At 40.0% G+C, this 22,067-nt stretch overlaps 2 protein-coding genes across 2 annotated transcripts; one reads left to right on the forward strand and one right to left on the reverse strand.

Annotated features, from left to right (window-relative positions):
- The first annotated feature begins 43 nt into the window (after positions 1 to 43).
- LOC149002258 (uncharacterized) lies at positions 44 to 13,797 on the forward strand. The gene is made up of 5 exons (XM_089138425.1): positions 44 to 290; positions 416 to 497; positions 13,008 to 13,129; positions 13,225 to 13,346; positions 13,477 to 13,797. The coding sequence occupies exons 2-5, from the start codon at positions 452 to 454 to the stop codon at positions 13,790 to 13,792; spliced, it is 606 nt and encodes a 201-aa protein (XP_088994551.1). The 5' UTR covers positions 44 to 290; positions 416 to 451; the 3' UTR covers positions 13,793 to 13,797.
- A 2,310-nt stretch (positions 13,798 to 16,107) lies between these two features.
- On the reverse strand, positions 16,108 to 20,287 carry LOC149002259 (uncharacterized). The gene is made up of 2 exons (XM_089138428.1): positions 16,895 to 20,287; positions 16,108 to 16,805 (listed from the first exon to the last, which is right to left on the reverse strand). The coding sequence occupies exon 1, from the start codon at positions 20,143 to 20,145 to the stop codon at positions 16,909 to 16,911; it is 3,237 nt and encodes a 1,078-aa protein (XP_088994554.1). The 5' UTR covers positions 20,146 to 20,287; the 3' UTR covers positions 16,108 to 16,805; positions 16,895 to 16,908.
- Positions 20,288 to 22,067: the final 1,780 nt, after the last annotated feature.

Consider the following 22,067-nt stretch of genomic DNA (forward strand, 5'->3'; position numbering starts at 1 on the left):
TATAATTTAGGATACGTAGCAGGGTGAAAAAGGAAAACTAAAATTGAAATGCGGTGACTGGACAGGAAGAGGTCAGAGATTGAGAAATCATCGTTAATTCCTAGGGTTTCGCTCGTCTCCTGAGGTTGGAATCACAGTCGAGGTTTTCTCCATCTTCAATTTGCAGTCGATTCCTCCCTCTTTCTCAGCTCGTGAGTCTGCGTTCTGAGATCACCTGTGAAGGCAATTGGAGTTCCTGTATTCGGTCTGGCTGACCTGGGTGACGATTATTCCAATATCTGGCAATAAAGGTATGCTTAAGTCTGCGATTAAGCCGAAAACATACATTGTCTGCTTTAGGATTGAAATAGGCTAATCTGTTCTGCTTCTTCTTCTTTTTTTTTTTTTCTTCTTTTTCACTTGGAGGATGTCGCAGACCTACTGCTCCTGAGGGGTCTTAAGTTGGTATTTCATGGAATTGCCTAGATCAAATCATTACTCTGAAGAACCTGACTCAGGTGCTTATGCTCTCGTTTAGAAGTTGTATATCCTTGTCGCTCTTTTTTGCTCTAGAAGAACACTGTGGACGCTAAAACCTAATTCTCTTGAATGGCTTTATTATCTATAGTAATATTATCTGGCTGTTGGTGGTGGAATAAAAATTGCTCTTGAAACTTTCAATATTGGCAATTTACTTTTTCATGAGCACCTAAACAAGGGAATGGCGTTGGCTTATCTGTTTCCTTTGTATTCTTGGTGTCAAACAATGTTTTGGTTAGGAATTAAGTATATAATCCAGTTTAGGATTGCTTGCAGAAGATTATATCAACTATAATTACTTACCATCTAGGGTGAAAGATTAGTTTTCTTGCTCTACCCCTTGGTTTTGGCTTTGTAGTTCTCTATGTTTCTTTAATTTAATTTTCTCTCTCATAGATTCATTCACCTAAAGCTGCTATATTAACTTGGGCGCCTGATAGACCCATACTTAGGAATGGCAGTTATAAGTAGAAAAAGTCATTCTGAAGTTGACACCCATTTTTATTGTATAACTTGGAAACAAATAATGATCTTACTTTTGACATGCATTCTTCTGATAATTTTTTAAATGTGAATCAACATTGCTTGAGAGACATATATAAGCTTTGCATTCTTGAGGTCTTTAGTTTTTTTTTTTTGGATGAATAAATAATATATTAAAACCGAACCAACGAATACAAAGGGGAGAGAGGGGGCAACAACTAGTCAAGAGAGCGACGGGAGGGAGGAGCTAAGACTCCAGGAACTAACAATCAATCTATTCCTTGGAGAGTCCATAATTGGGGGATGGGGGAAAGAACTGAGCCTAGAAAAAACATCAAAATAGATGGCATTCCAAATCAAGACTTGGGATTGGATTTGGAAGTCCATCTTCTCATGTTGCGGTCCCACCATAAATGATGAACCGTAGCAGCAAAGATGAGCTTACCTACCCAGTCACAAATCGTAGAACCAGAGAACTTACTTAGGAACCAATTCTAATCTCGAGCAAAGCCAAAAGAGCATCTCGATCTAGGCCAAATAGAAGCAAGGGCTAAGTTCCAGATAGAGCGGAAAAAAGGGCAGGTGAAGAAGAGGTGGTCAATGTCCTCAATACCAATCCAGCAGAGGCTACAGATGGGGTTGGCAGGGATGTGGCGACTGATGAGGAAAGCTTGGGTTGGGAGGGCCAAGTTAAAGGTTCTCCAAAGGGTGAGAGAGTGGCCTTTAAACCAAACAAGAGGGGACCAAGGGATGGGGGGAACGGGTTCTGAGGAGGTTCTTGGCATAAGTAGTTGTGAAGGTTTTGTATGAGAAGGGGTCCAAATGGTGATGCTAGTAGCAAAGGAAGACAAAGGGGGAAGGGAGTTCCAAATTTGGGTGAGACTCGGGAGGAGGAGTAGAGACCAAGAACCATTAATGATGAACGAGGAAAGGGGAGAATCTTTTGGGATTCGAGAGTTATATACAGCTCGGGGACCAAAGAGAGAGAACAAAATACCCATCGGATGTTAGGGGTCAAGCCAGAAGGAAGTGGAGGACCCATAGGAGATTTGGACCGAGATAGAAGAAAGGGCACGGGGCCGAAGGGTGAGAAGCTTTTTCCATATCCAAGAAGAAGTGGAGAGGGGGAGGGCGGTCCAGATAGAGTAGACCCAGGAGACCCAAATGGAATCATGTTTTGAGGCAATTTTCCAAATGAGCTTGAGGAGGCAGGCCAAATATGTTTTGTAGTTGTTTTGTAGTATGCAAGATATATGCTCTGATAAAGCCATGCAACTAACAACGATCTGAATTGAATTCTTTACATTATAATCCAGTATACAGCACATCTATTTATATTTTAGAAATAATAGACTGGGTTATGATGCAAGATTGAGAATCTTGTATTGCATGCAAAACGCACAATTTAAAGTTCATGATTCCAAGATGCAGGTGTAGGACATGGACTCGATAAATTTCCCCCAAAAAATATTAAGGACTCAAGGTTACAGAGTTTCATTTTTTGTTTAGATGTATAGATATAATGCTTGATACTATTATAAGAAAAAGAATACATTATACATTAGGAGTCAATGAAGTAGAAGTGATGTGAACACAAGCACTCGTTGATAAAACCCTACTAATACTTCCCAAAATCAATACAAAAATTCAAAAATTTAACAAGATAACACTGGACTCTATGGTGCCAGTCACCACGCCACACCTCATGGTGTTCCCTCAGCCTACGGCTGCCCACAAGACTCTCCAAACATTCGATAATCTCTCCCCTCTCTTTCCCCTCTATTATTACCTCAACTATCCCTAACTCACCCTCATTCTCTCTCTTCTCCACATTGCCTCATCCTAGGGTCCTAACAATTACCGGCCCCTCGAAAATCACCTTGTCCTCAAGGTGATGGAAACATTGAGGTTGAATCTACACATGGGTGCCAGCCATCTCGGTAACCTGCACATTCTCCCATAACCAACAGCAGACCCATCTCCAAAGATGCAACTGCTGGCCAATGCCACACTTTCAATATGGATCGCCCTACCAATGATCGGAGAGGTTGGTGTCTTGCAACTGCCCGTGAGTCGTGTAAGTGCGAAATTAAAATTACCCCCCAAAAAGACCATCAAAATGAATCTGATGTCGAATGAAAAATGCTGAGAATTGTGAAACCACTGAAGAGTAACCCTCCTCAAATGCATCAGTCTTCGCAAGCAGTACCAAGTTGGCTCCATGATCTCCCTTCTCTGCAACTGATGAACAAAATCTGAAGAGAATGATGAGAGAACAGCTTTCTTCTCCCGTTCTAACTCTTGGTGGAAGAGTTCTCTGTTGCTATTGCATCCTGCAATTCTTTCTTATGTTTCCTTCTAAGCGCCCTAAGCTCTTCCTCAAGCTGGCTGGCACAGTCTGCATGAGTATCAGCATCCTCCTTTGCTGCAAGGTAGTCATGACTGTTCTCAGCAGCTTTTTGCCTTTCATTTTCAAGGGAGAGTCTTAGCTGTGTTTGCTCTGCTCAAAGACATGAGATCTGAGCTTTAGGAACATTGGTGCGACATAAAGTATGTGATAGCCGTTCATTCGTGGACCACGCATTTTCCTCAGCAGCTGCAGCTTTGGCGTCGGTCTCCGGCAGCCGAGAATTCAGGGATCTCTCAACAGCAGCCCATGCTTCTTCTCTTCTGGCATCTATCTCCAGCTCCTCTTCCCAAAATAGGTCGCACCGCTGCGAATAATGCTTGCGTTGGGTTTCACTCGCCAGAATCAAACGCTGCGTCTCCGCTTTGGGGTTTCGCATGGCCGGATGCGAGGGCTGTCTCAAGAAGGAGGTAGAAGACAACGCTCTCTCCTGTTGGTTAGGTCGGACCTCCATCTCCGCAGCCTAGATGTCGCCGTCTCTCACTCCATCGTGATTTTCAAGGGTTGAAGCCGCCTCTTTGTTTCATTTTGATTTCCTGAGGTAGAAGATGATGAATTCTTGGTTCGGTTCGGTAAGTGCTTGGTTCGGGCTGGTTTGGGTGTGGTTTGTTGGTTTTAATGGTAATGAGAGGCAATGGGTTTTGGTGTAACGAATTGGGCCAGGCCCATAATAGATGTTTGAAATGGGTGGGGTCCAAATATTTAAACCTATGGGTGAAAGAGTTTGGCTCGGTATGGAATGAATTAAATGGGCTGGGCTTGGGATTAATGAGATAGGTTGTGCCCAAGGTGAGTCATTTAAATGGGTTAGGCCTAAGCACTTAAAAGTGTGGATTAAGAAATATGGGTTGGATATTGGGTTAATGAAATAAAATGGGTTGGGGACTAATGGTATGGGTTAGGCCCAAGGGGGTTTCTTGGGAAATCTGACGGCCCAATCTTTGAACTTGGTTTTCTTTAGGCCTAAGCTTGATACTTTGCATACCTGGGTTGGGCCGAATTGATAAGAATTTTGGCTCTTAATATGTGAACCCATGGTGCGAGATCTCGCTAGATCTCGCCGAGATCTCGCAAGATATCTCGTTTTTTCACCTTGGCGAGACGAGATGGAGTGCGAGAACAAAGAGTTGGGATATCTTGCTCGAGATCTCGCCATATCTCGCCATATCTAGCTATATCTCGCTATATCTCGCTATATCTCGCCATATCTCGCCCTGGGTCTCGCTGGAACTCTCAATTTTTTTAATTTTTTTTTGTGGATTTTGGCTGAATTCTCACTTGCAACTACTCTTAGCACATCTACAACAAGGAAGATCAATCATTCTCTACTTGTTTTATGAATTTATGATTTAATGACTTATATAGAACTTCTAATGGTTGTATAATTATTTTATTCTTGAAAATTGAGATTTTGATACTCATATGGATGGAATTTTGATAACATTTAAGTTAGTTGATGCATTTGATATACTTGCTTTTCATTTATATGCCTTAAAGGTTCTATATTACATGATGTATAACATTGCATTCCCTAATCCTACTAAATTTCGGTTTCACACTATGGGTAGACTTAGGAATCATACATAGGGTTGTTTCTAACAAATCTAAGGCCACCAACGTGTTCAAAAGGCCTTAAATAAGCTAAATACCAAGTTTCAACCCAATTAGGACCCTAAAACCCACTGAGATGGGCCACCGATTTGACGCCAAAAAATTGTATATCTCGATCGAGATCTCACTGAGATGGTCGAGATCTCTCTTTTTCAAGGTGGTGAGATCTCTTTTGAGAGCAAGATCTTCTACCATGTGTGAACCAAACCCATGAACCGATTTGAGTTAAGCCGATCACCCCAAAAACCCTAAAACCCAATCGTCTTCTTCCCCATTTTCTACAAATGAACCCCGTAGCCGCCTGAAGTCTTCCACCGTGTGCTCTTGTCTTCCCTTGATTCCTCTTCTCTTCGCCGACCTTTGATCTAGTGGGATGATTTATCGCTGTTGCTATTTTAATCCGGTAGGTGTTGATACCTGAAACTCTCCCTCTCTGCTTCTCTCTTCTCCATGCTCGGTGAGACTCATCCCCACCTGCTGCAACTTTCACTGCCCCATCAATCGACTTTACAGGGTGGTTTTGCCAATCTTTTCCATTGAAAACTGACACATATTCAACATGGGGAATCTTTGCATTCTTCCCATCATCGAAATCAGTAACTAGTGCCATCTTGAAGTTCATCCAGGTAAACTCCAGCCAAGACCTTTTGCATACCCAATCCAATGCGTCTCCTTCTAAGTGTTGGAGAGCTATGCCCAACCGTTGATCATCCTCAATGTGGCGTTCCTAGCAAAACAACATGATCTCTAGAATCCATCTCTGCACATCCTCTTCCTCTTCGCCTTAGAAAAGTGGCAATACCATCGCTTCCCTAGAATTGAGCTGCTCTGATGCCAGTTGATAAAACCCTACTAATACTTCCCAAAATCAATACAAAAATGCAAAAATTTAACAAGATAACATTGGACTCTATGGTGCCAGTCACACCCCCACACCTCACGGTGTTTCCTCAGCCTACGGTTACCCACAAGACTCCAAACATTCGATAATCTCTCCCCTCTCTTTCCCCTCTATTTATTACCTCAACTATCCCTAACTCATCCTCATTTTCTCTCTCTCTCTCCTCCACATTGCCTCATCCTAGGGTCCTAACACACCCCTTGGCAAAAAGCTCAAGTGGGCCCGCAACGATGGCTCCAAGAAGCCACCCTAAGCTGGCTGAGCCCCTTTTGGGGGTATTTTGGGCAATTTAGCCCTTATTTTTATTCTGAAATTAATTCTAGAATTTTTCAGAATTTTTGTTGAGTCTAATATTTTGAATTGAGTTTGGTCTTGTTTGGAGAGTTTTATTTAGATTTAAAGTTGTTTTGAATGAGTTCTGAGTGAGTAGGAATTAGTTAGTTTCCTTATCTTATCTGTTAGAAGTTGCTTTATTATTAAGAGTATATGTTAAGGAGTTCCAAGTTGAGTCAAAGTCTTTTATTTTCAGGCTATAAATAGCTTCTTCATGTAATGTTATCTTTATTGAATGAACGTTATTGATTAAGGACGGGTTCCTATTTTGGGGGGGCGTCAGGTGGCTTTGAATAGAGTTATTCAATTCTGCATCTTCCTTCAATTTTCTTCAAGATCAAGCAATCTCCCGTCAATGGCAGCTTCAAGCTTTCAAGTCCTGTCCTGCGATTCCGACAAGAAGTCCAGCCACTTGTTTCGTCCAAGTCCGGTAAACAAGTAAGTTGAACACCTCCCTAACCCCTGCCCTCCTCTCCCTATACCTTGGGGTTCATCAAGAAAATCCCCAAGAATCTCCAAGAACCTACTGTCCCATTCCTGCAGTCCAAGAAAACCCCTACCCTCCCATCACAAGCCCCTGCCACCTTGGAAGCAGCCAAGAATCCTCCCCCACCCTTGTGGCAACACCTAGGCCCCTCCCCACCCCTCTCTTGGCTTGAGGCAAATCTGAAACAGAAAAGAATAAAGAAAAAAAAAGAGACAAAAAGAAAGAAAGAAAGAAAAGAAAAAGATTGCCCAAGACCTTCAAATTGTTGGACTGTTTCCCCTCCAAAATTTCCTTAACTTTTTCCTTTCACATGAAGATAGAAATAATCCAATTTTACCTTTCCTTCCCTTTTCCTTATAATTATCCCTAAACCCCTCCACACCCCAACCACAGGTTTCTTTTACCTTTCCTTGATGAAATCCCAAGTTTTGGGTTATCTTCAGGATCTTCTAATTAAAGTTGCAGCAGCTAGTTAGGAGTCTTTGAAGTTTCGGCCAAGGTTTAAAAGGGATTTCAAAGCTGCTGGAGTTTAACTTCAGATCTGAAATTGATAAGGGAATTCAGATTTCAGACTTGAGATCAGGTCATAGACTAATTAGGACTAGGTTTACAGTTTCGGATGGACTGGTTGTGGACTGAGGATTTGCTGGTTTGATAGTTTTAGACTTAGGGTCAAGGGTTTAGAAGACTTAGGGCAGATCTGGACAGTTGGATCTGAAGTAATTAGGTTTTCAGAGAACCTGGAAAAAAAATCAGAAATTTTCTGCAACTTCAATGGAGAAGATAAATCACAGAAAATTTTCAGACTGGGGTTTCAGTACTGGAATGGACAGGGGGTTGTGGGGAGGTATCCTAAGGTAATTGCGATTCTACAGATAGAATTTGGGAGTCTAGAGGTCAGGGAAACTAGGGTTTTGGAAGGATTAAAGAAATCTGGAAATCTGAAATTTCTGCAATCCAATGAAAGCTTATTTTAAAAAAAAAAAAAAAAACTCCAGAACTAGGGCTAAGGGAAAATAAGAGTAGGACTGTATTCTAGGCTTAAGGGCGACCTAAAGGGAAGTAAAAAGGGTCCATTTGGGGCTGGGAATATGGGTTTCCTAGGGTTAGGATTGCAAATGTGGGAAGAAGGAAGAAGGTTCCTAGGGCTTGGAAAGGGGCTGGAGTTGGAGGATTTAATAGGGGAAGGGGCAGCAAGGGTCTGTGACGGGGTTAGGGTAGTAATCTAGGTCAAACAAAGGGGAATTGGGGCAGGGAAGCTATGGCTGCAGGGGGCAAGGATTCTAGGGTTTCAAGATCAAGGGAAAGGGAAGGGGAAGGCTGCAGACAGAAGGGGGAGGGGAATGGTCTGACTTGTGGATTGCTGTTGAGGTGCTGGAACTGTACATGAAGGTTGTTGCTTGCTGGAATTTCGGAAAGTTTGTGTGAAGAAGAAAAAGAAAGTTGACTGTAGGAGATCTTCCTACCCAGCTGCAGGTCTCCCAGGGATCCCACGACTTCCCAAGTCGAATTTTCTCAAACTCTATTCATTCATTCATTCATTCATTAATCCAATCTAAAAATTACAATGTAAAAGATGCTATTTATAGCCTAAACAAAGACTTAAGACTCAAAAAAGGAAACTTGATTGCCAAGCAACCCAAAGCTACTGGACTAGTACCTAAAAATTTTGGACTCCTTATTAGGAAATAGGTCTTTCCTAATTTACAACTCAATGACTCTTAAAATGGAAACAAGACAGACTTACTCACTAAGACTCCAAATTAAAATTTAAAAACAGAATTAAAAAAATTCAGAAATAATTCTGACCTAACCCTACTAGAATTAAGGGTGAAAATGACCAATTTGCCCCTTTGGTCAGTTTTGGCCCCCCTTGTTTGGGCCCTGTTTCAGATGGGCCTGGGCTCCTTCTAGGCTCTTTTGGGGCTGCCTGGGGGCTGGATTCATCATTCCTACTTTCCCAAAATTATGTTGGTAACCTTACTAACTAGTAAACCATCTTACCTTGGGTTTGATCAACCCTAACTTTTGCCTTTTCTCCAAAGGCCTTCCCACGTAATTTTTAATTGACCCATAGCCATCCTTTCAACCATTCAAAATTATTTAGTTTCTTTTCTGCCAACCCTGGGCAATCCATAATATTTTACCTTTAATTACTGGAATTTCCTAGGCAAACCCTAAGTATAGGGAAATTACATGATTACCCCTAATCCTAGTCTTGGTTTATATGAATTGGTATCAAAGCAGCCGGTTCTAACACATTTGAAGAAGTCTATAACCATCATGGATGAGCCAAGTCAGTAGGTAGCTGGAGCAAACTCTGAAGGGCCAGCAAGATATACTTGTTCAAATGACTAAACTGAATACCAGATTTGCAAAGCTGGAAGAAAATTGGGGGAGCAGCGGCCCTAGCCACAACATACAGGACTATCCAGTCAGTAAATGCCCTCAAAGAACGGGAGATCTAGTTCCCCCAACTCACAGAGCCAGCCTTGAAAGAAGAAATCCTTTGCCCACCTCTAGAAGCAACCCTCGATGGTAAAGACAAACCCTTTAATGAGAACTATGAGCCCAAAGAGTTGTTGCCGCAGAAGGTGGTACCAAAGTTGCTTGATCTAGCTTCCCTGCCATGCAGTATTCATCGTACCTTCAGTCTAGCACATAAAGAAGAGGTAACTCTTGTAGCTACCCCAACAGAGACTACACACTTAGAGGGGTATGAGAACAAAGCTAAGACAAAGAAGAACCTAGCCCATGTTGACAAGGCCCTAACAACTAAGGAAGGAATTGAGGCAACCACTACTCCAGGGGTTCTTTACAGTACAGGAAAAACATTGCTGGCCACGAATATCAGGTCTATACCAGCACCAATCTCAAGCAAAACTGAACCTCCTTTGAGTCTCCAATTTCTTGGTGAAGATACGATACAACACACCTTCTAAAGGCTATAGCGACGGTAATGATAAATGGGTTGATGGAGAAAGGCTCCCAAGGCATGGCTACCAACTCCATCTTTTCTCCTAGGGCCCCTGACACATAGGCCCTTAGGATTAAAGACTTCATTGCCACCAATCCTATCTTCTCAAGGTTTTGTCAGGGAAAGGTGCAAGCAAAAATACCTACTGCTTCCTCCTCACTGCAATATGAAAGGATGAGTCCACACCAAGGATTTCCGAAGCATTGAGCCGGGGGCATTAGGGTAGTACATTTATTAGGAGATGAATGTTTTCAAGAAGGAACCCCTAGCCGAAAGCTCAAGTGGGACCCCCAAGATGGCTTCAAGAGGCCACCCTAAGCTGGCCGGGCAACTTACCCTTATTTTTATTCAGGAATTAATTCTAGATTTTTTTCAGAATTTTAGTTGAGTCCAATTTTTCTATTTGAACTGAGTTTGGTCTTGTTTGGAGATTTTTATATGAAGTTAAAAGTTTTGAATGAGTCCCCAGTGAGTAGGAATTAGTTAATTGAGATAAGATAAGATTCCTTATCTGATCTGTTAGAAGTTGCTTTATTATCAAGAGTCTAGTCCAAGATGTAATTGGATCCTTATCTGTTAGCAAGTTCCAAGTTGAGAGTCAAAGTCTCTTATTTTCAGGCTATAAATAGCCTTTTTCATGTAATGTTATTTCAGTTTGGATTGTTGGGTGAAAAGTTATTGAGTAAGGACTGGGATTCCTATTTTGAGGGGGCCTTGGTGAGTTTTGAATAGAATTCTTCAATATTTGGCATCTTCCTTCAAGTTTCGTCAAGATCAAGCAATCTCACATCAATGGCAGTCAGTTCTTCAAGCTTTCAAGTCCTGTCCTGCAATTCCAGCAGGCAGTCCAGCCACTTGTGCAGTCCAGGTTCAGTAAACAGGTAAGTTGAACAACTCCCCAACCCCAGCCGTCCTCTCTCTTCTCCTCCTCTCCCTATACCCTACTGTCCTTTTACTTGCTGTTTCAGACCAAGAAACATCAAGAAAATCCCCAAGAATCTCCAAGAACCTACTGTCCCATTCTTGCAGTCCAAGAAAACCCCTATCCTCCCCAAGGAAGAAATTTCGACAAGCGGGTCGCCTTGCAAAGGCGATCCATCGACGGATACTTTTCGAAATTAGACTTCATTTCGGGCCTCTGGATCAAATGATTTGGATTCTGTACTCCTATTTCAAGCATAATAACACAATGGAACTGTATTTTGTAAAAACAAAACTTTGAAAATTTATCATTCAAGTATACTAACAAATGACGTTCCCGTGCCGGCTACATGCATGATCAACAACATACATGATTGTTTGGTAGTGGTTACATATACAACAAGTCAACAAAATAAAATGACCGGCTTGTCAGTGATGGTGTCTCAAATATATAGCTAAGCCTATATAACATATATACATAAATAAAAATACATAATTTTAAAAATAATTATTATAATAAAAATGAAAATGGTAGCAAATATAAAAGATAAGTTTAACAAAACACAATTATAGATCATGTCCTAGGCTAAACATATATTAATTTCAGGCAATACAAGATCATTTAAGGCATGAACAAACAAATAAGAGGAAGTTTGGCTGTTGGGTGTGGCTCATGCTTCACATTCTATTATTGCTGGAGTTTCCTTTGTAGCTGTTGTGGCTTAGGAGGTGTTTGGAGGCTAAATGAGCAGTGGTGTTGAAGGCGAGGGTAGTGAAATTAGGTGAAATGGGATAGAAATCAACAAAAACTAAGGAAAACAGTTGGATGCTGTTGTCAATAATTCGTCGGGTTTGATACTTTTCCGAAATAATTGAAATTTCGTTTCGTTTTTTAAAAATGCAGACATTTCGACCGAAATTTCGACAATTTCGGTCGAATTTTCTTCTATGATCCTCCCATCACAAGCCCCTAACCCACGTTGGCAACAGCCAAGAAACCTCCCCCACCCTTGCGGCAACACCTTGGCCCCTTCCCACCATCTTTGGCTTGCAGCAGATGTGAAAGCGAAAAGAATAAAGAAAAAGAAAGAGATGAAAGACACCTTGGCCCCTTCCCACATAATTTTGGGTAGACCTATAGCCATCCTTTCAACCAATTAGGTTTATTTTCTAGTTTTCTTTCAACCCTAGGCAATCCCTAATATTTTTCCTTTAATTGCCGGAATTTCCTAAGCAAAACCTATCCCTAGAGAAATTACTTGATTACCCCTAACCCGAGACCTGATTTACATCAAGAAGTATTCCTCCAGCCCAAATTAGTGCATTTTATTTCATAGCTCTGCAAAAGTAGTGTGGGAAATAGTTCACATGGTTTATAGAAGATAGGTTCCAAAATAAGAATTTTGCAGTAGGGACACACTCTTATGTGTGTTTGGGTAGAGATGTAATGATTTCTTTCAATCTCTTGCTTGCAATTATCCAAAGTAATGCAGATTCTGGTGATTGTTAACCATATTTTAAGCCATCAAAATGCCTCATTATGTCACTTTGTTGGCCATTTGTTCAAGAATTGTCGAGGATTCCAACTCTTCAGTCCCCCCCCCCCTAAAAAAAAAAAAAAAAAGATTTTTTTTAAAAATCTTTTTGTTACCATGTGAGACTTGTCTATTTTCTTACTCTTGTGTTTGTATTACTTTGATGGGCTTCCCTTTTGGGAATTTGGACTATGTTCATTTTATTTCAATTTCTACATTGGGATTGGACTCAGTTCTTCAATTCTTTAGTTGTCAAGCAAATCTTGACTAGGGAATTGTTGAAATGAGTTCCAAAGCATCTATTTATTCTACTTAACCTACCTACAAAGTTGTTTATTAGGTTTGAATATGTTTATGGGTGTATCTTTAGAACAACCTATAGGTTTTCTAGTGTCATCCTTTTGGAAGTCATTTTGATGAACCATATGTGCTTGACTGTTTAACTGATGGCCATATTTCCTTGTTCTGACCTTCAACTTTCATTAGATGGTCCTAACTATTGTCCTCTGCTTCAAGATGAATATGAAGTTTTATTTTTTCATGTTGCACCCCGTATCTAGTGTATGGTAGGTATCTTTGACCATGAAACTAAGAGTCTTTCATTTTTACAATATGAGAATAGGTCTTCTTGCTTTTGGGAACTTGATGCACTGCCTCAAAGATGTACATAGGAGTTTCTCACACTTTTGCATAAAAATATTTCATTTAGTTCTTCATTTGGCAGTTTGTTTTTGGAGTATTTTCTGAATTAGGAGTTCCTTTTTCTTTTCCTCTGGCTCTCTTAGCCTTTGGTTCCTTTTACCTGTGAATAAATTATTATTTTTTTTCTAAAGATTTCCATGATGATGAGTCATGGTGTGAAGATGGATCTCTGTTTGATGGTTCGGAAAATGGACAACATAGGGCATCTGACTTGGACAGAGAGTGGCAGAGGAGGCATGATCAGTTCCATACGGTATCCTTATAAATTGAGTATTGATGATTTATACTCTTGTTTTCTGCTTATGCGAATTGATAACTAGATTTCGATGAATTTTGATGGATCTTTAGATTGGCTATCGTGATGGCCTGACAGCTGGAAAAGAAGCTTTGGCACAAGAGGGTTTCAATGTTGGATTTAAGCAATCTGTGCTTGAAGGATATAGGTGGGGACTTGTTAGAGGCGTTTCAAGGTAAAGAATTTATTTCTTGTTACTGCTTTGTACAACTGCATTATAGTTTCAGGTTTATTTGTTCAATAGAGAATACAATTTGTTCTTCTTTGATCTAAATGAGTATTTTGATGTTTCAACCCATACAAAGTGCGCTGGCATGTCTTCATGATGATCAGAAAAGAAATTTGGTTGAATCAGTAGAGAAGAGAGAGAGGCTTGAAAGTTTGAATGAGTCTGTGAAGTCTCTTTCATCAAGAGATGCACTTAAAATGTTCCATGAAGATATTATAGGTGGAAGTTCCATAGAACAAGGTATGCATTTGGAGGGACACTCAGATTCAGCTGTTGCGCCAAATGAGATTTTAGGCAACAGCCAATTGGGAAGCTACTACAAGGAGCTTGAATCTTTACTTCTTGAATGTCCTGCAGTCAAGGTTCACTGGACAGTGGATAAGCATGATTAGTTTTTTTTCTTTTCGTTTCTTTTTTTTTTTTTTTTTGGGGGGGAAATAGATGTGTACGTCCTCGAACACTGTCTATAATTGCAATCAGAAATTCCTTCACATTAGTGGCTAATGTTATTCTCCATTTATATTGAAAATAAGGGCACACAATGAAGTAATGGGTACTACTATCTTGTAACTCATGGAAATTTATGCCTAAAGCAACATTTTTTTACTCTTTGTGTGCAATATTGCATACTGTAAATACTTGGGTTAACTATATATTTTTTTAAAGCATTGTCATGGAGTGACCTTTGATGTTTATCCCACCTTTTTTTCCCCTTTCAACAAATTATTCTTTTTGTTTGCCCTTCTGATCTCCTTTATAGTTTCTTTGTTCTCTTGAATGGGGGTCTCGGAATAATATGTCAATAACTCAGCAAGAACCTGCAATGGCATAATTTACCGAAAAACGATTGTATAGTTAATGTTTTGTCTTGCTCCAGGTGTTTGTGAAGTCTCAATGTAATATTTAATTTGTCTTCTTATGTTGTTTCCTTGATTTTCTGGATTTAGTTGTAGTATAAGTGGTCTTTTTTCTTCTGGGTTTTTACTTTTTCCCTTTTTTTTTTGTTTGGGGGTGGGGGGTTGAGATTGGTTAGGATTGATGTAACCCTAGGGTTTGGAAATCCTTTTTTGGGTTCTGTAGTTCAACCAATATAATAGAAGACAGACTAGAAAACCGGTGAAAACTTGAAGCTTATACGAGCATGTCAACTTGTTAAATAGATATAACCTTAAAGTGGTAGTTGGGTAGACAGGAAAAGGATGAGGAAGGGATTATTAGGTAAAACAAAGTGTAAAACATGGAAATGTAAAAATTAAAGGACACAAGGGATTAAAGATAATAGGTAAAATTGAAGCCGCAAAATGGAATAACAGGGATTAGAATAACTCATGGAAGCAGTTGTTTAACCTCTAAGCAGCATAGGGAATCTGCAGAAAGATGGTAGACTTATGGGTATGGATATTTCTCAACAAACCTCCAGGTGGCTAGAAATTGCAATGAGAAGTTGATATTGAAAGACTACTGGTTACAAACATTAACAATTCAATCTAAGAAAGCAGACACCAACTTAAGCTTTATGACTTCTCCCTGGCAAATATGAACCAGAGGAGTTTAGTTAGATTTGGTCAACTCTAATAGCTAATTGGACTGTATGTTCCACAATTGAGCAGACCAGCCATGGACAAAAATAGAAACTAATAAAGAAGGAATGAGGAAGGAAGAGGGGATAGAATGGCAATCAAATCTCAAGGAAGAAAGGGCGAAAGAGAGGGGCAGGGAAGAGATCAGAAATCAGACAAGCACCTTGACCAGTCATGCTGGCTTCAACTAGAAAACAACTCGATTCATTTACTATCCACTTGATAGCTAGTTAGGCTCCCATAAATGGAAGTGATGGAGATCCAGCCCCCAAACTGCAGCACTTGGACATGTTGCCCTGCCCGTGGAAGCTCTGGTCAAGCACCTAGGCTTGCGGCCTAGCAGCACAAGAAGTCATTTTTGTTTTTTTGGTTGCAGTGTTAGTTTCAGTGGCAGCTTAGTAACTCTGCCCAACTTTTAGTCAGGGTCCAGTTAATTTAGGTCAGTAGTCTTATTTAAAGTCAGTTTTCTCTTCCAATATTAGGTTTGCTTAGTCAATTAGAAGTAGGTTAGCTGTTTTGCTTTAAGTCAGTTTCCATGTCCTAATTTTCACTAAGCCTTCTCATTTAAGGCTATAAATAGCTCGGGATCAATTAAATAGATTTAGTTGGTTAATAGATTATTTTCCCTTCAAGCCTGGAGTGCTTTTATTTTCCCTTCGCATCATTTAAGAGCTCAGTACTTATAACCATAGGGCCCTAACTTAACCGTTTTGCCCTATGCACCCCATATGAGTTGGTTCTCTTAATACATCGTGGAATAGCTGACCCTCGTTCACTTAAGGCTACATTAGGAAGCTATCCCTCAAATAAGTAACCAAATTAATTAAAGAAATTAAAGTTACTAGGAAACTTGAAATGTGAAAGTTATCTCCTATGCATCTGACTTTATCTAAATCTCCCAATTAAAAAAGTAACTAAAAGCTTCAGAATAACCGCAACTTATGCATTGGTCTGGATTGAGAAAAATTGGTTCAATGAGAAACCTAATCATTTCCTATTCTTATTTCTACCTGTATGAGGGAGTGCTTGTCTAGATCAATGTGAAAATTATCTCCATTGCACTGGCTAGCAACTCAAGTGTCAATTTTTACTCCATTGACCTCAAATCTCAAATGTGTACCAATATTTTATCTTGCTGATCCCTGCAAGTGGAAATTTATTTAATCTAGAATCTAAATTGAAAGCTTACCATTCCTTTAATATTGAATAGTGTCCTGCTCACTGAGCTCTAAATGGTAGGAGGATAATGCATATCAGCATTCTTTGGATGCATGATATCGTTTTCTATTTTCTCATACATACTAGAGTGGATTGGGATACCCTTGAGAAGGTGAGACATGTATTTGTTGTCGGTAATTGAAAAGTAAAGTTTAAAACCTAAGCAAAATACGATTGAAACAAAGAAATGCATTATAAGTTACATGAAAAGCCCTGGAGGTTAAGCAACCAGTACAACTTAGCATAAATATTCCCTTAAATAAGACAGCAAATTGCACCATTTTAATTTTTTTATTATTGGAAACTAACACAGTTCCTCCCAGTACACACATCTCCTATTCCTAGTGCTTCTACCATCATCTACAATTTCTTAACTTCCACATGGGTTGGACACTCATTCTGGATAAGCTTGAATTTTAGGGGGAGTTTCAGTACTGTATGTACAGTTGTATTTCCGCTCATCAATGATGCATTGAAGTGCTATATCTCATGTGCTGCTGACACTGGTGTACAAAAATTCAGTTGTTCTCAGCATCCATGCCTGTGTGCTGAACTTGCAATTGTCGATACTACTATATCAACCTGTTCTGCTTCTTGGTGTTTCCACCTGCACAAGAAGAAAGGAATGTGATACACCTTTCTTTCTTTTGATTTACTAATTAATACCATAAATTTTCTAACTGAGATTGTTCTTACCTCAGTTATCACCCTTAGTTACAAGCTTGAATGGATCTTGCATGAGCAAAAGCTGCTGAGGAATTTGGCAGGCGGGATTCACATTTGGGCGGTATAACTGCTTCAAAGGCTTCAACCAGTAGTGATACTTTCCGCTTGCGAGCTGGAGCAAGTTTGGTAACTGCTTGTTGCAGTGCATAATCAAGCATCCACTCCTCAGCGTTTTTCCTGCCGTCCATCATTTGATGCCTTAAATCGACTTTTTCTGGTTCAGGTTCAGGTTCAGTGTCCAGGAATTGTGGCTCCTTTGGGTTAAATTTTCTTGGTTCATCCTGCTCATCAATGGGCCTCCTACATCGAATTGTTCTCTTCAAATTCACGGAGGTCATAGGCAGTTGATTGAAGCTATTTCCCCTAATGACAATTTTTTCATCCTTATTGGGGCTTGTTATATTGGCTTCACTGTTGATTTTTTCTGTTGCATTGGAGTCCACATTACCTTCAACTTGCATAGTCTTTTCTTCCCCAATGCTGTTCTCAGCATGACTGGATTTTCCTCCATAGCCATCAAGTTCGATTGTATCTTCTGCTTGTTCTTTTCCTTCTGCATCATCTCCAGCATCAACACGCACACAATTATTGGTAGATACGAGGGAGCTTTCTTGTTCCTTTACTGGTGCCTCACCAATTACCTCAGTGATGAGAATGAACTCTTGAAGTAAGTTTTCTGATTCAGGTACTTCATTCTTCTCATCACTGGATGCTGTGAGAGCATCGAGTTGGTTCTCAACAGAAGCAAAATAGACAACACTATTGAAGGCCATGTCTGACTTGGGAATTCCATCTACCTCTTCCGTAATGGTTGCTGGCTCCTTATGAGTAGTGGAGGAAAATAAGATCTGATCTGAGAAGTTAGAGATACCGGAACTTCCACTACTGAAATTAATGGGTATGCCTCTCTCAGAACTGTTATCTTCAATATCTGTCCCTGAGTCATCATAACTGTATTCCATAGTGAGACTTTCAGTATCTTCTGTGTGGATCTGTTGCTGTGCAAGTCCCTCCAATGGAAATTCTTCAGTGCCCTTGTTGATACTTTCATCTGTCTTGGAGGCTAGCTCCTCCTCCAGCATTGGTCTCTTGAACTCTGTTACATGCAGGGTCATAAAATCTGACTCATCACATGGAGGGGCAGAATTTCCTTCCCAATTCATATCAGTGAGTTCAAGAGAAGATTCCTCAAGTTCGGTGTCTCTAGTGCTTTCTTCTTCCAAATCCTTCCCAATGCAATATTTGGTACCTGGTTCTGCTATAGCCAAGCTGGAGTTATAATTTGTGTTTGCAATTTGGATGAACTGATCTTGTTGACATGTTTGAATGTCCAATCCTGCTTCTGGGTCAGTGTTTTGGTCAATGTTGTATTCAAAGCTGATGTCAGAGTAGGATAATTCATTTAGCATGCTTTCATGAACATTCCCATCATAATCTTCTGTTTCTATTCCAATGCCATATATGAATGATGATGTGATGCCAACTGGAATGTCGGAGTTTACAGTGCAGTCAGTATTTGCTCCATCATTACCATCTTGAATGCTTCTTCCCATTGGCGTTGCAGTGTCTTCACTTGGGAGGGCATATATTTCTACGAAGAAATCTATGTCATCTTCCTTTATTGCTGGTGGTTTCACTGTGGGAGCCAAATCTGCTGCTGCTGCTGCTGTAGGGTCCTCATAAAAGGCCACCATGTCCCTTTTAATATCCCTTTTGCTTTTTCCAGGAGGCTTATTTTGAAGAGGAGATAGGCTTTTCATTCTCAGGCTTTTCTGTCTCTTTAGTAAAAACCTTCTTGCTGACAAGAAAGGTTTCAGCAATGGCAATTGTTTATGATGATGGCCATTAAGAGAGCAATAAGTATAGGGGCAGACCTTCATAGCTGAAGTTCCTTCTGATTCAGTTGCACCTGAACTAAGTGTCAAAAAGGTGGGGAACTTTGAATCCTTCAGAGTTGATGAACAAGTAGCCCTACCAGCAGTCAGGCTGGAACATGAAACAATATCTGGTCTATTCTTAATTGAAGATCTCTGTAGTTTCAGACTAGATGTCTTTGTTAAAGTCCTTACTGGTTTTAAACTAGATGTCTTTGCTAGGGTCCTTGCTGGCTTGTAACCCGAAGCAGATGAAGGTTTTCTACGAATCAAGCTACTTTCATTTGGATTCTTGCTAGGAGTAGTTTGAGAACCTTTGGTGCTTACCTGAGACTGTTCCTTCTTTGCATCAGAACTGCTTGTGGGCTTCATATAATTGGGCAAAAGATCTGGTGTCATCATCAGGTGTTCATTCACTTGAGTGACAGAGACGCTGGATATGGTGCCAGGTGATTCATCAAAGCTGGAGTTCGTCTGTTCCACTGAAGATGGTTCGAAGGTCTCCAAAGCCAATAGCTTGATTGATCTTGACTTCTTCATCTGCTTCTTCAATTCTGCTCCTCCCTTGAGACTACTGGGTGTCTTTGTAAGAGTCCTCACTGGTTTCAAGCTAGGTGTCTTTGTTAGAGTTTTTACTGGCTTGTGATCAGAACCAGAGCAAAGCTTTGTATTGGAATACCTTCCTCTCAGGCTGGGACTGAAGCTTGGAGAATTAAACTCCCTTCCATCTGGGCTGGGAGTGGAGCTGTTCTGAGTGGTATTCCTTCCACCTGGGTTTGGACTGGGACTCATGTGATTCGAGTTCCCTTCGCTTAATCTCTTGCAATGGGAGCTCCTCACACCACTAGAACTCAGGTTATGTGGATAGGTTCTTGCACTACTGGGGCCTTGGGTTGGGCTCTTGCAACAGGAACTCCTGCCAGTTGGCTTAGGACTCAGACTCTTACGTGAACAACTAGCTAGATAACCATGAGGATTCACCTGTGAAAGCTCCTTCTTTGCATCAAAACTACTTGTAGGCCTCATATAATTTGATGAGGGATCTCGCTTGTTTGACTGAGATGGCAGCTGTGGATTGGCAGCAGCAGTAGATGAACTGGTAGTTGGTTTGTTGAAGCGTGATTTTGCTCGTCTTGTGGGAACTGATTCCAAGTTCTCCAAGTCCAAGAGCTTGATCGATCTTGACTTCTTCATTTCCTTCTTCTTCGACTCTGTTCCACCCTTATCTTGGATATCCTGATGCTGAGAAGAAGATGGTTTAAGGGCCAACAACCACTTATCAGACTTAACATCATCCTTGGAATCAGCTTGGATTCCTAGCTTGTTAGGATCCTTTCTCTGGACCATCTGCAAAGAGAGCTTTGAATCAGAGTATCATTCAGATGAGAAACAAAGTTTCTCTTGGGTTAGAGTTGGAGCTCTATAAAGAAAAAAGTAGTCTTTTTGTTATGGTCTGAGGGGAAGTTCTACAGAGGAAGAAAACTCTGAAGTAGGGAAGGGTGGCTTTTTATTCAACTTAATTTTTCTGTTTCGGTAGTGATTGGGTATCTGAAATTTGAATAAGGCTGAAAGAAGAATTTGATGCTGACCTGCAATTTGGTAGAGTTATGGACTTAATGGGTCCCTGTTTACGTGGTTTTTGATTCTTAGTTATCTTGTTTGCTTCAAATTCCAGAAACGCCCATGGTCTTTCATTGAAATTACACAAGTGTGTCATATACCTCTGGTATAGCAATTACAATTTTGAGGGTATTATTGGTAATATAGAAATAGATAGGGAACCGGCCAAAGAAATGTGTTGGAAGGAGAATGGAGCGTGAGGGAGTGGGAATTGGGTTAGAAAAAGTGGTCGGCTTAATGCCGGTGGTGGCGGGACCCTTTTCAAGGAGACGGACGCTCCACTTATGCCGTTTGTTTAAAAATAAATAGAAAATTTTTGGGTTTTTTGTATTTTTCAACTGTTAGCAGATTTGGTCAATATTGTGGGGCTACCCTCTTCTAAGGTTATGTATAAGCTGGACCAGTTTAGGTTGCTTTGGATTTTAGAGGTTCTCAATATGTGATTTAAATTGAAGAAGTGAAATGATGTCTTTGATAATGGTTTCAATGAATAGTTTAGGTGTTCTTTTGTTCTTGGAGAACAGAAGAATGTATGGTAGATGTTTGTTAAAATAGTTCGTTCTTTGGTATGGATTGCATAAACATGTGATACATTTGTTGTAGGTTTCATTGAAGGAATAAAAACTTGATGAAATAGTTTCAATGGCAAAAGTCTCTCGAGACCACCACACTGGTATTCTTGCTCGCAGACTCCCTTTTACCGTCTCCCAAAATGTGTCATTGCTTGAAAACTAGAATTTCCAAATTGTGGACTTTATTGGGTGTGAAGAATAGTCTCTTTAAGAAACTTCTCCGTTGGTTGATTTGGGTAGAAGTGATTTCCATATTTATTTCTTTGCTGATTTCGTTGAGTTTTGAGTTTGTAACAAACTCTAGACTACAGTGTAGAGATAGAGTTGTTTGAATTAAAAATCAAAGTTCAAATGCAAATTTGTGCTTGATGATTTGAATTTAAAAATTGAAATTCAAATATAGATTGCTGCTGGATAATCCTTATCCTTAACAATGGAAAACATTTCCAAAGTAGGTCTATTAAATGTCCATTTCCAAACAAAGAATGGTTTCTCAACACAAGAAACATGTAAAAATGGTATTGCATAATACCTGGTCTCCTAGAATGGAAATATTATCAAAGGCATACTAAAGGATTGAGATTACCCTAAAATGAATCTAAGAGAAGTGATGAAAAAGACATGAGAAGGCAAGGATCTTTGTAGTTGATTGTACAAGGATGAGCTTCATAGGGTAACAATCCACAACAACCTATCAAGTCATTATACTCCAAAATTTCTATCAGAGACAAAACTGCTCTTCAGTACCCATGGGTGAAGAGATTCTTAGTTCACAGCTAGGGAATAAATTCATCAATTTACACTTGTAGGTTAAAATTTGATATTGAGTTTTCTATTAGTTAAATGAGTCGTACATAGTCTCTCTGAAGACATTTTTTTTCCTGGTAAATCTCTTTGAAGACGTTTGATGTAATAGAATATGTTGTTCCATTGGTTGAGATTGCATGTGATGTCATTGTTGGCAACAAAAATATAGTGTGTTCTTAGAGTGCATGGTTTGTACTAAAGTGAATGTCCCATAGAAGACTTTATGTTTTTAGAGGGTGATTAACACTATTACAATGGTTTTTAGTGCTT

This window comes from Hakea prostrata, chromosome 10 (assembly GCF_041222555.1).
Source record: "Hakea prostrata isolate BN-2017 chromosome 10, UWA_Hpros_2, whole genome shotgun sequence".
Lineage (NCBI taxonomy): Eukaryota > Viridiplantae > Streptophyta > Magnoliopsida > Proteales > Proteaceae > Hakea > Hakea prostrata.

What these genes read in the sequence shown, in the direction of transcription:
- LOC149002258 (XM_089138425.1), top strand. Translation starts at nt 452, where the DNA reads ATGGAATTGCCTAGATCAAATCATTACTCTGAAGAACCTGACTCAG. An exon ending in CTCTGAAGAACCTGACTCAG is followed by an intron (nt 498 to 13,007) that starts GTGCTTATGCTC and finishes TTTTTTCTAAAG; the next exon opens with ATTTCCATGATGATGAGTCA. An exon ending in CTTGTTAGAGGCGTTTCAAG is followed by an intron (nt 13,347 to 13,476) that starts GTAAAGAATTTA and finishes ACCCATACAAAG; the next exon opens with TGCGCTGGCATGTCTTCATG.
- LOC149002259 (XM_089138428.1), bottom strand. Translation starts at nt 20,145, where the DNA reads ATGGTCCAGAGAAAGGATCCTAACAAGCTAGGAATCCAAGCTGATTCC.